Source organism: Phoxinus phoxinus (genome assembly GCF_949152265.1).
Source record: "Phoxinus phoxinus genome assembly, chromosome: 8".
NCBI lineage: Eukaryota > Metazoa > Chordata > Actinopteri > Cypriniformes > Leuciscidae > Phoxinus > Phoxinus phoxinus.
In genome coordinates, this window is record NC_136883.1 from 9155484 (window position 1) to 9172620 (window position 17137).

General features: G+C 36.9%; 1 protein-coding gene across 1 annotated transcript; it reads right to left on the reverse strand.

Moving 5' to 3' along the window:
• Window positions 1-937: 937 nt before the first annotated feature.
• Window positions 938-16523, reverse strand: acadl (acyl-CoA dehydrogenase long chain). Its single transcript, XM_079620127.1, has 11 exons — window positions 16251-16523; window positions 15139-15315; window positions 14890-15027; window positions 13459-13623; window positions 13230-13296; window positions 11681-11845; window positions 11437-11538; window positions 11168-11281; window positions 7443-7570; window positions 3820-3906; window positions 938-1408 (listed from the first exon to the last, which is right to left on the reverse strand). The coding sequence occupies exons 1-11, from the start codon at window positions 16340-16342 to the stop codon at window positions 1315-1317; spliced, it is 1329 nt and encodes a 442-aa protein (XP_079476253.1). The 5' UTR covers window positions 16343-16523; the 3' UTR covers window positions 938-1314.
• Window positions 16524-17137: the final 614 nt, after the last annotated feature.

A 17137-nucleotide genomic window follows, 5' to 3' on the forward strand; every position in this document is an offset into this window, starting at 1 on the left:
CTAGCAATTGCGAGTTTATATCTTGCAATTGTTACGTTTTTTCACTTGCAATTTTCAGAATTGCGGGATGTAAACTCGAAATTGTGAAAAAAGTCAGAATTGTGAGATTAAAAGACAATTACCTTTTGTATTTTTTATTCGTTGGAGGAAACAAGCTTCCATATATATATATATATATATATATATATATATATATAGCTAAGGCTTCTCGAACAAGAAAAAATATAGCCTAAGGCGAGACTTGATTTTGTCAATCTGGATTGTGTCAATGCTACTTGATATTGCAAACTGATAGGCCTATTTGATATCATATTATTTACTGTTTACTGCACTTTGTCATTCTTCTAGTCATTTACCGACAGCAGCCAATGAATCGGAAGTCTCGCACATCCACAGAAAATAGGGTAGATAGATAATCCAGATTTACAAATGCTTTGCCAAGGAGTTCAATCGAAACATTAAAAATGATCGCTTCAATAGAACGATTCGTCAGAGAATCATGACTTTGATCTTCTGACCGGCAGTCAAACTTGCTTTTGAAAGTCGATTTTCTCTCCTCTGTCTAATCTATAGTTGCTCTGAACTTCCATAGCATGTCTCTATATTTGAATATCTTTGAATAAAAGGAAAAACGGCTCTATAATTATACCCATGACAGAAAGAGGGCGGGATGGAGAAAGAGTTGAACACTCTGGTTTTAATCTCTTTATAACACCCACCAACTAACTCTCACAGACCACCCACCTCTGCTCCATGACTCACTATGAAACACGCCAGCCAGCCAGAGACTCATAAAACACACACACTTACACAGACTCTTTGTTTACACGAATCATAACAGTGCAACGATTAAAATTCATTGTTTTTAGTTTCCTGAAGGTGTCTTTGAAATAAAAGAGAGAATCACATTGTGGGATAAAAGAACAGAAGATCCATCTTTAGAAATGTCTTTATAAAGATTAAGTAGTACAAAAGAGATGGTATTCACACATCGAACAATCAAATCTCTTCAAACTTTACAACTAAAAGACAGTTTTACTGTTCTTAAGTGGTGCAAATTGTTCACCTGGAAGGCAAATGTATCTTAAATGATCTATACAGCATTGAGTCACAAACAGAAGAGGCATTCTCTCTGGCGACACCATATGATATCAACAGTGTCACATGACATTAACATTAACATAACACTATGTGTTGAATCACTCATCTGAGATCTTATTTTTAATAATCAACAATCCATGAAGCTCCTGCTACAGACATAGGAGACATTAGAGGCACCAAATCAAACTCTCACCTTGATCATTTTTCCTATATTTATTTTTTGCTAACAATGTTGCGTGAGATGAGTTCTTTCATGATCTCGTTGGTTCCTCCATAGATGGGTTGAACTCTGGAGTCTGCAAAAGCCCTGAAAGAGAGAACATGAGACAGTCATTAAAACTTGTCTGCTGCCTTTTATGTATGGGTCAAGAGACAAAGTCTGGCTGGATGAATCTCAAGAATTTCCAGGTCATATTTCACCTCAAGAACAAAGGAAAATTGAAGCTTATTTTTAAGACCATTAAGATATTTCACATTGTGACGTTTTCATGGCAAGCACATTTCCCCCTCAAACTTTCATTATTATAATGGGGGAATTCTCATTAACGTAATTCATAAAGACATTTTTTTTTTTTTTTTGCAGTTATTAATTATGATTCTCATGCATGGTGAATACAGGTTGATTGGGACACTTTTTCCAAGTCATCTCAATAGCAAAAAGTGTCCCAATAACTCTGCATACACATGTATTACAAGCTATAATGCAATGCTTTCTAAAATGTGAATCAACATAAGGAATATTGCCAATTTCAACAAATACTTCACAATACAAATAATATATAATTTCTATTACATTAAACTAACAAACACCAGTTTAGTCTAACAAAAATACAAAAATGTGCCTAATTGTCATTGTCAAAAGTTTTTTGTTTTTTTTGTTCATTTCATCTTAGGAAAAGATATGCAATTTAAATATCTAAAAACTATTTATATTGAATATTAAAAAAAATTATTCAAAATTGAGCCTTTATTAAACACTAGCAGGTTTTTAAATTAATAAATAAATATAATATTCATATATATATATATATATATAAAAAAAAAATATATATTATATATATATATATAAATATATATATATTATATATATATATATATATATATTAAATATTCATATATATATATATATATATACAGTACATATATATATGAATATCCCGGGAGGTTCTGAAAGAGGCATTTCACACCTACACAGGGTACAACTACTGCCAGCAAAATATACAAAATCCACTAATCTGATTTCTGATTAGTCACTCTTGATAACTAGTCAAACTGTAGCTTCCATGGAAAGGCTATTTAAAAGTGTTTTCACAATGCACGAAAGCATGTTTGTATTAATGACAGTTCAAATGAACCCATTTAAAGAGTGTGAGATGGTGTGACAGTGCAGAGCTGAGAGAAACACACCCTCTGCTGGATATTAGAAAAACAACTGAACATGCAATTTCAAGCTGTCGCCCACATTCAAGTGTGACATCAGAAGCCACACCCGTATCCAAATACGTCACCTTCTCATTAGCATGATTCTTACCCTCAAATCACAGGACTGATTGCCTACACAAAACACTGATCCCTAAACCTACCCCTCACTGTAACCTTAACCAATGAAATCAGCAGCGGAGCGGGATTTCTGGTTTGGGGGAGAAAAATAAAATAAAAATCACGCTTCCTCATTAACTTCGAAACAGGAAGAATCATTGAGAAGACGTAATCCTCACACCTAGGTCTTTTTTATTTACTTCATATATTTTTCTTTTTTATGACAGACCTACATAAATGACAGTGACAAAACACTTTCTTTTTTTTCTTTTTCTTTTTTTGAACATGAACATCAGTCAGAAATTAAGTGTTAACAGTGACATGTTTTAGCTTTTTTATTTATTTATTTTTTACCCCTTATCCCAGCTTAATGCTGACTTCCAATGTCTAAGAATGACTCTGCATCCAGAAGCCAAAGCTAAACGGCACCATAGCATCTGTTGTCGAGATATACGCATATCCTCCAGTATAATACCCAACATACACAAGGCAGGGTTCTTATATAATGACAGGCAAAAAATATTATTAGCAAATTGTACAATATTCTCCCACATATCCTCCACCATGTCACATTAAAATATGAACCATAGTTCCTATATCTTTGTTACACCGCCAGCATAGTGCTGTATCTCTTAGTTTAATTCTAGCCACTCTGCTTGGAGTCCAGTAACATCTATTAAGAATTTTATAATTTATCAACTGGGATTGAGTTTCACGAACATTAGTATGCCATTTTGATACAACCTGTTTCCACGCTTCTTCCTTGATCATCCCCCCTAAATCTCTTTCCCATGCCACTTTAAGACCATTTAAGTTAGGTGCATTAGCACCTCTAATATAGGCGTAGAAAGCTGAACCCATCCCCTTTTTGTGACCGTCAGCAGCAGACAGAAGCTGTACATCCGTTGGTGGGTCAGGTCGATTGTTTAGGGTTGCATAGAGACAATGCAAACTCACGTGCCTGCAGCTTGGACATTCTAATTTTTTTTCTTTTGTGTATAATAGAAGGAATTAATTTGGGTTAGGAATGACGAGAGGATGCATGATGGCAGAATTTTCATTTGTGGGTAAACTATCCCTTCAACCACTGTTTGCAATCACTGTCATCGAACAAACATTGCATTCTGGTTACAAGGGCAAAGTAGACACTGCTGCTGTTACTCAGTGACTTTTACTCACTTGGCTATTGGATACTCCCACATGTAGCCCCATCCTCCGTGAAGCTGCAGGCATTGAGTGGCAACTCTATTCTGCAAATCTGTAGCCCTGAGGAGGGAAAAAGACACATTCACATTTAGTATTTAACATGAAACAAATCTTAACATGAAACAAATCCAAATTAGGGCTGCACGAAATATCGTTTCAGCATCTGTATCGCGATTGCACATCCAGCAATGTGACTATCGTGGATGTGCAATGTCAAGTAAGTCGGGATTGTAGTTGATCAGTAATCCTTTTAACAGTTTAGGGGTTTCCCCGTGCCTATAGTCATCTGTCAGTTACGTCTTTCTTCTCCGTGATCACAAGTTTGAGTCCTTTCAATGTAAAAGTCTTCTCTACTGACTGACTCATAAAGACAGTATTTGCCGCCATCTATTGGCAAAATAATGTAACTTCTGTAACTGTTCACGGTCAGGGACTATTTTTTTCAGCGGAAGGAAGGCTTTTAGTGATATAAGACAGTATTTGCCGCCATCTATTGGCAAAATAATGTAACTTCTGTAACTGTTCACGGTCAGGGACTATTTTTTTCAGCGGAAGGAAGGCTTTTAGTGATATTACTTCATGAAAGTTGCATAGATACATATTTGTTGGCTTTAATATTTGTATTGTGTGGTAACCGTTTTATAAAAGCAATAAGGTACCCGAGGCTAGTGCTGTATCGTGAACAAGTCACGGCTGAAGGTACCTTATTGCTTACGTAATAGGGGTCCTATTATGCCTTTTTATGAAGTCCTGATTTTGTTTTGGGCTGTACTAGAATTTGTTTTCATGTTTGATTGTTAAAAAACGCATTATTTTTCACATATTTTACATTACAGCTCCTCTCTCCTGTCTGTCTCGAACATGTCGTTTTCGATGAAGCCCCTTCTTCCGAAATACAAAATGTATGCGATTGGTTAGCTGGCCTAGTGTGTTGTGATTGGCACCAATTAGCACGTGTTCTTTCATAACCGCAAGTTCTTCTCTAGTGTAAATATTAAGGATGGCGTCTATTTCAAACCAATTCAAGCCCGATTCAGACCCCAAAAATGTTAGAGAACAAGAGTGGTACTGTAGTTTTTTTTTGGCATTTTCTTATAGGTACATTGATATCCACCATTGAATCATATTTGTCAGAAAACTATGGTAACCGTAATCGATTACAAAATCATGGATCATTTTCTTACGGGGCGGTGAACAGTCTTACAAAAGCTACAGTAAACACTACATCAATACTGTAATGTTAGTTATCAGGCTAGCGGAGGCAAAGCTTTGCCCTTCGTTTACACCATAGCAGTTACATAAAGCTTATAATGGGAACTGTTAATAGAAAACACAACTACAAATAATAAGAACTCTGTACTCTGTAAAATGTGCAGCGCACAGACAAACAATGGGTTTATAATGTTCAAGAACAGTGTTAAAAATAAATGAACCACTCTAAGTTCATCAGCCATTTTCCAGGGTTTAAAGAAACGCGACAACACTCTTTATCTTCCCTAGCGCAGCTCAACCAGGCCTCGTCTGGGTATTCCTTGATCATATAATCTGGAAAGAATGCATTGTAGTCCAAACGAGCCGTTTTGTTGTAGTTCTTAAAAAGTGTATTCTGTTAAATAAGATATCTCCCTTTATAGTGGACTTTGAGCTTTATAACCTTGCAGATTTGTTTTATGCTCAAACAGCAACATTACAGACTAACTAAAGAGAGAGTGGAAGTTAATCATTTTCACATATTTTTAAGTCCAGTTAGTTTAAGCATTCAAGCAATTTTAATGTAAGAACACACAAAAGAGAACTCACTGATAACACACTCATAATCACATTCTAGAATTACACATTTTTCTTTCCAAAATAGAGCTATTCAAATCATCTGTTGACATTTTTTTTCATAATCGCAATATATATTGCAGATAAACAAAATATCGCAATGTCATTGTTTCCCCAATATAGTAGAAATTAAAGTTGTAATTCTAATTGAAAGAGAGACTGTGTGTTAAATTGTAGGGCTGGGAATCTTTTACCATCTCACGATTCGATTCGATTCCGATTCTTGAGGCCACGATTCGATTCAAAATCGATTTTCGATTCAAAAAGATTTTCGATTCAAAACGATTCGATTTTATCCATAATGATTTCTAATCGGGTTTCTGATCATGATCTACTCTCATCTGCTTTGCTATACAGAATGACAAACGGAGACTTTAAAGTGTCTTTTTCACATTTATTAAGTTCAATTCTCAGGGAAGTGCCTTTTATCAAAAACATTGTCTGGTTCTCAATTGCTACTCATTAGTAGCTAGCTATAAAATAAGTTGGAACAAAACAAAAGTGCTTCTTCATAATACAAAATGGTTGAAAATAGATGCAGTTTACCACAAATATCATGTAGAACACAAAAAAAACATCTATATTTCTCAGTCAGACACAGTAACTTAAAGAATAACAAGTTATGGAAATAAAGTGCTTCTTTCAAAATGAATAATAGTCCTACCCCTAAGCTACCTGGCGATGAAGCAGCGATAGACCGAGTTTTTTTTTTTTTTTTTTTGCCCTCTCGGAGTTGGCAGGGAGTTTCGTGAAGCACTGCAGTGTGCGTTGGTCTGCAGCTGGCGGCTGACTGTACGTTCACACCGCCGCCGACTTGAGCTGCAAAAAAGCTATGGCCGCCCTGTCAAGGACGCTTGTCAAAAAGTACGGGGAATCTTGTTGACGCTTTGGCCGCTCTGACGTAGCAGCATTCACAATGAAATGTAAACAGAAAAAACAAGCAATGCATTCGGCAGTTTAGGATATCGCACAAGATTTGTCAACACAGAAAACATTTCACCACTGGAGAGTTTTTTTCCCGACACCATCGTATTAATTGATTTTGATTAATATGCGCGAGGGAGAGAGAGAGAGCAGACAGCGCTCGGGTGAGTGCGCGCGCGCCACCGGCTCTCTCTCTCTGCTCGTTCTTATGCCCTGTTAAACTGACAGGACTTAAAACACATGCAAATGGTAGGAACGAAAGATCTCCCTCTCATCCATTTGCTTCCTTTTTGTTTTAGTGATTTGCCGCTCACGTCCCGTATAGGCTAGTTACAAAAATGGAGGCGAACAGCCAGCTGATTTTATTTATTTATTAAATCGATTCTTGGACATTTCAGATCGATTCTGAATCGTTGCCAATGAGAATCTAGATTCTTCTGTGAATCGATTTTTTTGGCACACCCCTATTAAATTGCAGAGCTGGTGCACAGATCAACATTGCTAAGATCAGATGCTTTCTTAACTGCTGTTTTCTCACTGGTGTGTTTTTGTTGTGCGTTTATTTTGTGACAGAGAAGTCACTTTCAAACCAGGCAGCTTTCTAATCAGTAATCAGATTTCGCATCAGTAACTTGAAGCTGTTGCGAAATTTCGCCATTTCGCCCTCATGCAAAACATTAAAAACGTTATGAAACAGTATGGCGTGACGAAGCCTCGTTTGCTGAGGTAACATTACTTGGGGAGTTTTCCCCAAGTTTTCCAAAAAGTTGTCCAAGCTTCGTTAAGCAGTGTTTCAAAGGTGCCAAACACAAGTGTTCAGTAGGTTTACTCAACAAGATACTCACCAGTATTTGGCCATGGATGCTGTGCTAGAGTCCAGCTTCTTCTCACTGTGGAGCTGAAGGCAGCTGTCAACGAAAGCTCGACCTACACAGATGTCCGTCTTCAACTCAGCCAGTTTGTGCTGCACCACCTGAAAGACAGATAGACAATCACATATAGTTGTGATGATGATGATGATGATGAGCTGTTATTAGTGCAAACCTGATTTAGACCTCACTGATTCTACTCATCCATATGCACAAATGAACTACGTAATGGAGCTTATTTAATTTCTCTGAGCATCTGTCTCAAACTGCCGGCAGGATGGAGGGATACAGTTACAAAGTGAGAGTGTGGCCGTGACCTTACGTGAGGTTAAAAGCAGAGTAAACAAATGAGGAAACTAATTACGAGGATCTGGCACAGAAACTCAATACAACTGAAAAAGGTTTTTTAAAGGGGTTATGCCATTAAAATCTTTTTTTCTTTTTTGAGATAAGAGAGCTGATTATACTACGAAAATAGTCCAATCGTACTATACAAATAATTCCTGGAGTCGAACAAAAACATTTATTGAAACTAACTAAACTAAAAAGTCTCTCATTCTGAAATGGCTGGATTTCTGTCATCAAACCCTATAACCATAAACATGCCATAAACATTACATGTCAACAATGCCTATAAAGTGTTTTAGAATCTTGGTCTGCCCAAAGACGATAAATTGGAAGTAGGGCAGACGCTAATCACCAGAAGAACTAATGATAAGAGTAATGTGTGTTAAAGTTCCCCGGATCTTTGCTCTTGCTGGTAATGTGTAGCACCTGCAACTCTGCAGATCCATCTGAAGTTTCTTTTAAGGGTCCCTATTATAGATTTTTGAAAATGACCTTAATGTAGTGTTTAACATAGCTCTAAGTGAAGTCTTTCAAAAGTAACTCTCGAGTCATAAGCCGTTTCGTTGTGACGATCGACGAAATTAGCATATTGCCCGCCCACTTATTGTGCGCGCAGACACCAGGGAAAACTTGAACCTCAAACCGGCAGCTGATTCCTGTGGATCCTGGATAGCATTATGTCGAGGAGACGCTGTGCTCTACAATGTGAAGGTAAAGTCCGTTTTTTTCCACTGCCCAAGGACGAGCATGTGAAGAATCAGTGGTTAAAATTCATCATTGCCACGATACCACAGCAGTATAATCCTAAACTTTTGCTGTGTTACCTTTATTTTACTGACGACTGCTTCTCAAATATCGGAGTTCAATGCAGGATTCGCAAACCGCTTGCTCTTGAAATATGGTGTTCAAAATACTTAGTTTTGAGTTTTATATTGTGTAGGTCTCCTGCTAACTGGTTTACTCACATTATTAATACTTCTGCTACTTCAGTTATGGGCCACTATTACCTATAACTGTGTCTATTTATGCAGAGTGTCTGTCGTTCTCACTACTTTGAAGAAAGATTAAGCATGGAGCAAGATTTGTTTATGTTACATCAGTCATTCACACTAGAGCTCGGCAAATGTATTGCATAACGTTACATGCACTGTTATTGATACAGTTTCCACGTGTTTAGCGCAAAATATTACAAAAATACTCTGTAAATAAATAAGTACAAGTAAAATAATCGTTTTGTTGATGGACATGCAGTTGTTAATGCTGATGGTGAGGAATTGCAGTTGCAACATCTCATAATGTACCACAAACTAAGTAGCGCATCACTGAGAAACGTCCTGCTCGAGTTGTCCTAGCGATGGAGGTTCGGGTTAAATGAAAAGTTATTTCAATGTTTCATCATCGGACTCGCATTGATACAGTATGGTCGAATTGACGTCATTGTTCGTTACTGTCTTTAGATTACGGTGTAGGAAGCCTCAGGACGCGCAGAGCTGACGTTGTTATGGCAATGGCCGTTTTTGTCTTCGACGCACGCGCTGTAGGTGTTAAACCAATCACAATAGACTGAGCTGTCTGGCCAATCAGAGTAGCTCGCGGAAAGGAGGGATTTAGAGAGATTGATTCATTCGACGAGTCGTTTAACCGTGCGTTCACACCGCCGCCGGCGAGAGCGTCAAAAGCCGCTCTGCCAACGATGCCGTGGAAAGATTCCTGGACGCTGAAGGGGCCGCAAAGCAAACTCGTTATTTTTGCAGAAAATTGATCGATGGAAAGAACTTAACAATTATAGTGACATGTTTGCTAACGAAATAAACCAATTAAAAGCCATTTGTGTGGTGTGGCATTTGTGTTCATGGTTAAGTGCTAATCTAATTTGCATTCCCGCTGAAAAACAAGCGATCTATCGCGAAAATCTTGCCTATAAATAGTGTTGCGCGCCTTATCAAGTTCAAATGATCAACCTCTCCTCTATTTTGCTTGGGAACTAATGTGGTCGGAACCAAAGTTGGAATCCTCTCAAAGGGAGCACTTTTACATTCTGGTTGGTTGCCGCCGAACCGCATCATAGCTCATTACCATAAAGTTGACCTGATTTCAACTCTCCTCGCCGCTCTCGCCGTCCAAGACGCGCCGCCCTCGCCGGACCTCGCCGCCGGCTCTCATTGAAAATGAATGACTTCCGGCCACTTTGACGCTCTCGTCGGTGGCGGTGTGAATGCACAGTAAGAATCATTGAAAATGTGGTGATGTGCAAATGTATATTATGAAAAAAAATAAGTTGTTTGACCTTTGATGCATGTAAACCTGTTGTAGAAGACATTAGGAGACATTAAAATAGCATAATAGGGGCACTTTAAGTTTATTCCCTGGTCATTTCAGTCTAATCTTAATATCTTATGCAACATATTTCATTGCAGATTGTTTTTGAATCGGTCAATGAGGCTAATATAAAATAATGGAACAGGTCAAAACTATATTAGACTCGAGAGTGCTGTATCTCAGTTCACATGTGAAGTGGGTATATAGGCCCTGTTTACACCTGGTATTAAAGGGATAGTTCACCCAAAAATGAAAATTAGCCCATGATTTACTCACCCTGAAGCCATCCTAGGTGCATGAGACCTTTTTCTTACAAACAAATAAAATCAGAGTTATATTAAAAAATGTCCTGGCTCTTTCAAGCTTTATAATGGGAGTGAATGGGTGTCTGTCTTTGGAAGTCCATCAAAGCGCATCCATCCATGATTAAAATGCTCCACGCATCTTCAAGGGTGAATAAAGGTCTTCTGAAGTAAAGCGTTGCTTTATTGTATAAATAAATAAATATATTTAAACCTTTATCAACTTAAATAACTAGCTTCCGGCAGACGGCCGTACGCATCGATTTACGGCAAAAGAGTAACCCTTGAACTTGACACACAACGTAATGACGAACGCGGTTGACCAGCCCTGTTTGTTTGAACCACGAGAGGTGTCAAAGCTCACGCTACTCCAACATCCCATCCTATCTTTAGATCTAATGTACGAAATAATCCCATGCAATTTACGCGCCCCGAGACGACGTAAAAACATACGGAGAGCATCAGATTTGGTTTCTGCTCTGACATATATATCATATCACCATGTGAATTAATAAGAAATATCTGGATTAACCTATTTGATTTAATCTATTATGTATATTACTTGTTTGTAGTTGCCAGAAAGATTTTCAGTATTTGATGAAAGGCTAACACAAAATTGTGCAAACTGTGTAATAGAAAGACTTCCAAACAAATACTCTTCATGCTCAACTAACAGAAAAGCCTCTCTGTATGACGCCTTTAAAAAAAGAAGAAGACCCCTTTAATATTTACCTGCAGGTCAGCGATGGTCTTGCCAAATGCCTTCCGCTGCATTACATAGTTCCTTGTCTCTTCAAACATGAATTCACAGCTGGCAAGGCCCATGGCTGCTATAAGAAGGCGTTCCTGCAAAATGACAGAGAAGGAAAAAATTACTGAAATCTCTCCCTATTCCTATTACATAATGGTGTGTCAGCCTATTTGTAGAACTGTTCAACTTTGAAGGCAGTCAGTTTCCTTCAAAGCTCAAAAGTAGAAGATTTGTGCTCTCACTGTTATACCTGTGGCAGCTCATTCATCAGATAATAAAATCCTTTATTGACCTGACCCAACAAAGCTTCAGCGGGCAAACGCGCGTCCTCAAAAAACAGCTCGGCTGTATCCTGCACAGAAACAAAGACCCAATATATTTATAACCAGACCACTAAAATGTTTCAATAAATTCTATTCACTCTTAAACAAGATAGAAAATCATATATGCATATAAAACAGTTGTTATTTATATAAAAAGGATTCAGGAGGCACCTGAGCTTTGAGCCCGAGCTTCTCCAGCTTGCGGCCCTTTTGGAAGCCCTTAGTGCCACCATCAACCAGGAACAGACTGATGCCATGAGCTGCTGTCTTCGCTTCGCGGTTAGTCACGGCAACTACAATCACTACATCACTCATCCAGCCATTTGTGATGAACACCTGAAAAAAAAGTGACCGAAATAGAAGAAAAACCCTGATGGAAAATTCAAGAATACTGAAATTAACAAATTAATATTGAAAATAAAAAGCTTACCAACTAATCTGCACTCTCTCAACTTAATATAATATTTAATAAAATATAAAAAAGCAGTAGCACCTAAATATTTTAAATACGAGAGGACCCAAAACTTCCGCGTTAGTCTATGAACAGTTTTTATTGAAATCATACTGCCAAAACAACTCGTTTTGTAATCCCTCCTCTTTCTTATGTGACAGAGATGAAAACAGAGAACATCATGTATGTAAAAAGTGCTTTAAAACATTTCATAAATAAATGCAATGTTCATTGAACTTTCTATTGATCAAAGAATCCTAAAACAAATATCAGCATTTCCACAAAAATGTTAATGTCGACATGAAATCAAAATTGACCCTATTTAATTTGTTACCGCATATTACTAGTCTTGTGGTGAACAATTAATCTGTGCAAGTTAATACACAGAAATAGTTTGTTTGCCGTGGTAATCTTTAATCAAAATCTGAAAAGATACTTCCGGTCTGGAATGCCGTCCTATTTCTGATGACGTAGGTTTGACCGCTTGGGTTGAAAACGCTTGACCACTCCCTCGAACCGTTAGTCTGCTATGAGCAGAGATGGAGAGGAGGAGCGCTAAAGTAAAACCCTGCCCTCTGTTCAATATTCCGTTCCACTTGGAAATACGTCACAACACTTTTTCACACACAAGAAAAGCCATTTGCAACTTCCGGTTCACGGGGACTTTAAGCAGCACAACGGTTCTCAACATTGATATTAATAATAAGAAATGTTACCTGAGCACCAACTGAATGATTTCTGAAGGATCATGTGACACTGTAGACTGTAGTAATGATGCTGAAAATGTAGCTTTGCATCACATTTTAAAATATATTCAACTAGAAAACAGATATTTAAAAAAATTATATATATATTTTTTAATAGTACTGTATTTACTGTATTTTTGATCTAATAAATGCAGCCTTGGTGAGCATAACATTCTTCTTTTAAAAAACATAAAAAGTTTCCAAACTTTTGACAGGTACTGTATTTCTTTTCTAGTTTGCTTAATAAAGTGATTTGAATTGAATTGAATTGAATTGAATTGAATTGAAACATTTGATTGTTGATCATTCTTTTTTTAATTCTATTCTATCATTTAAATGTTTTATTATAAACTATTTTTGTATTAATTTAATTGCTTGTATTTTGTGTCACAATCATTTGTTTACACTTGTCAATAACCTGCATTTGATTAGTTTGAAAGATGCTATATACATTACGATTGATTGATTGATTGATTGATTGATTGATTGATTAAATCTTTGCATCACTTGCCATTGTTCATACCTTGCTTCCATTAAGAATCCAGTCGGTTCCATCTTGTTTTGCATACGTCTTCACTCCTTGAAGGTCACTTCATAGAGAAAATAGAAGACGTGAACCGGGACGACTCAGTGAACAAAACAATATATCACAATATGTCTTTGTATCTTTAAAAGTGAAGTTAATTTGTTCACCCATCCGAGGAACTAAAGTCCCATTTATTCTTTAATGTCATGCTTGCACTGAATCCCACCTGCCGGCTCCAGGTTCTGTCATAGCGATGGCCCCGATGCATTTCCCAGCAGTCATCTGTGGAATATAGCGCTCGATCTGAGCCTTAGAGCCATAGTGACTGATATAAGGCATTACAATCTCAGAGTGAAGAGAGAACCCAGGACCACTGCAGTTACAGTACATTCTACAACACAAACAGAGCCAGAACACCTGCTACATTACAACACACACAGACACACAAAGCCGAGGGGAAAACTGAACTCAATACAATCAGGGTGGTGCACCATTCAGAAGCGAACTGCATTTTAAAATTCCAGTCCTGAATTTGAATTGAGACAGCATGAAGGACACAGAATCGCAATTCAAGTTTTCTTTGGAGAAAGCAGAATTACAATGGAATCATTAAAAACATAACATACTGTATGACTGCTGTAAGTATAAATCATATAATTTCTTTAAGTGTATTTTTAAATAATTACCCAAAAACATATCCTGCAGATTACATGCATTTTAAGAAACATTAGATGATATTCATATCAATAATCAATGCTTGGAAATGTCACCTGTACACATACTGTATTTTAATATGGATTTAAATTTATTTTAATTTATGTCAGCATCTATTATTCAATATTACTATATGCCATTGTCCATATTCCTATCTATTACATTTTCTTTCATCATTTTTTTATGTTTCCGGAATATAATATGTAGGACATTTTGTGGCGTTTGTTTTGTTTTGTGGTGGTAAAATTAAAATGTGTATTGATGACTGTGGTAAATATTTTGACTTTTCTTTGTTTAAAAAAAAAAAAACAGACTTCATATTTATTTATTTTGTGAGCTAATTTGAAGAGACAAGAATCTTATATTTATTTACAAGCAGCAAAAATGCCCCTTCCCGCGCCCAAAACAAGGCATCTGTGGATGAGAGAACGTTGTCCTGCACCACTTCACAGATGATAAGTGGAAAGAAGGAGAATTTTAGAAAGACATTTATGACACTATATTCAAAAATGTAAAGAAATATAGCCAAGTCTATTTTAAGGTGTTCATTCGATTCCCAGAATGCAGCATGCTGAGCTCCAGCATGGGAGCTCGTTCTGTGCATCATACGTCATTATACCGTTTCTATGTCATTGCACATGTGCAGAAATTTCAAATCCAATGGTTTTCAATCCAATCAAGTGTTTACATGTCCTATTGAAGAGGTTTAAACACACCCTTACAACCCGAAGGAAATTCGGATGTGGCCAGTTCATTCCGATCGACATGGTTATATGTACCGGTAACTTGTTTTATTCGGACTGGGCAACTAGTCTGATTACAAACAGATTATTAGGGTCCATAATAATATCATTTTAAAATGAAGAATTGATCCCAATCTACTGTAGGGTCAGACAGGTAGGGGAGGAGTTACTATGACAGACAGCAGGACAGGGTTACTCACTGCTCCTCCCACACGATATTAGCCGACAGGAGGTCTCCTCCGATTCCTCCATGCTCCTCAGGTGTATATATCCCCAGCAATCCGTGTTCTCCAGCCTTTTCCCAAACCTCTCGGCTGACCTCACCAGCCTTCTCCCACCTATAAGCAAGCACGTGCATACATTTAACACTGTACCACATTTTCATCCTGTATCTATTACAACACACAATCAGGATGAGATGGTTCGAGAGAGACAAACTGGTGACTTACTGAGTGTGATATGGAACAACTTCCTCTTGGAAGAAGCGCCGCACATTCTGACGGAACAGGTCGTGTTCCTCAGAGAAGATCCGTCTGGTGCCGATGTCCATCAGGGTCTTGGCCATGGATGTTTCAGGTCGAAAAGGTGCTGCTGTTTCCCCATCCTGGAGCTCCGCAAGCTGCATTCTGGGAATCAAATTAACACCTTAAAATAGACTTGGCTATAATTATAGTACATAGGCTATAAATATATTTTTACGTCTGATGTAATAATATATTCAACCACATTCGCATACCATTGTATTTATGTGGCACTCAAAGGTACTTTAACAAAAACAACGGTCCATATACAGAAAAGCATGATAATATTACTGTTGGTACTTTTTTGTAAATTTAATATTCTTCAAAAAGTTCTATTAATTTGCATTCTAATTTCACTGTAAAAAAACACGAAGGAAACACATTTAACACTCTGATTAACCGTTTTGTTTGACAAAAAGCTATTTCTAACAATTCAGGATGTGCGTTACAACCAAACCACCATGAGGTGATTTACTTTTGACCCATTTCCATAATTTGATTTAGCTATCCACTTTATATTTCATTATGATAACATAAATTCAACATGTCTAATGAAAGTGGTGCCCCAAGTAATATTTAAAAGTGTCTGCTACTATACATAATTTAGGGGGAAATGGATCGGTAACGATTATTTAACTGTAGAAAATTAATAATTTTAACAGGGGAGAAAAATATATAGGCCTAAAGTTAAAAGTTAAGAGTTAAAAACCTGTTATTGGTCAACTATGTTAACTTACCATAAAAAATAAAGATTATACTATATTTTACAAGACATTATGTATTGTTTTAGAGGTACTTAATTGATTTAAGCTAACTATTTTTTTACAGTAAAGTTAGAGTAACAACACCTAGGCCTACCTATTTTAATAATAAAATTATAACGGTTTTGTATCAGTAAAAAAAAAAAACTAAAAAAAAACCTATTTGTCTGTTTGAATTTTTAATTAATGTAGCCTATCAGAGAATTTATTTTAAGATAAAACATTAAAGAAAATGACATATGGGAGAAACAGATTAAAACAATAAAGAAAATGACTCACCTAGACATAGTCACGGCAAAAGCCCGTTTACCCTGTAAATAAACATTTTTAGTCGCAGGAGAAAACCTCCTTAGTGTCTTAAATGCAAACATGCTGAAGTGGAAGTGATCGACTCAAACGCTGCAGCTCAATTTTTGACAGGTCGAATACTGTCCGTGAACTTTACTCTAGTTACTGAAAAACACTTCCGTCTAAAAGAATACATTAAGATTACATGTCAAAATAAGAGTCTCGTTACATTACTGGTGTTGGTAAAATTACATTTGAAGCTGCACTAATGCCATGACTGTAATTCACTATATGGATAATGGAAAAACGCGTGTACATTTTCTAAAAAGTAAAATTCAACTAAATTCAATTCACATTTATTTGTATAGCACTTTTACAATTAAAGCAGCCTTACAGAAAATGCGTGTAGCCTATTTACATTGCAATTTCAGTCATTTGTTATCAGAGGTGACTGTGTCCAAGTAGGCTAATGTCAATAGCCTCAGAAACGTACAGTTCTAAGATAGCCTAATACAGAAAACAAATGCAGTTAGCTAACTTCATGTAGCCTATTCATGTATCAGAAACAATTATCTCATTAAGGCAGTTATTAAACGTTGTGTGGTATAAGTACAGTATTATTTTTACAGATGTATTTTGAATGTTTTCATTGGAATGACTGACACCAAGCTATATTTTCCAATACAAATCTGCCATTTGAGGTAAATTCCCCCCCCCCCCCCCCCCCTTTCCATCAACTTGAACTAACACTTGCAGGTTTGATAGATGTAGAGATGACTTATTCAGTATGATGAGTCTTGTTGTAGAACGAACCTAATCCATTTCTCAAATCTCTGTCCACCCTTCTAGAGAGAAGACATCAGTGACCTCTACAGGAC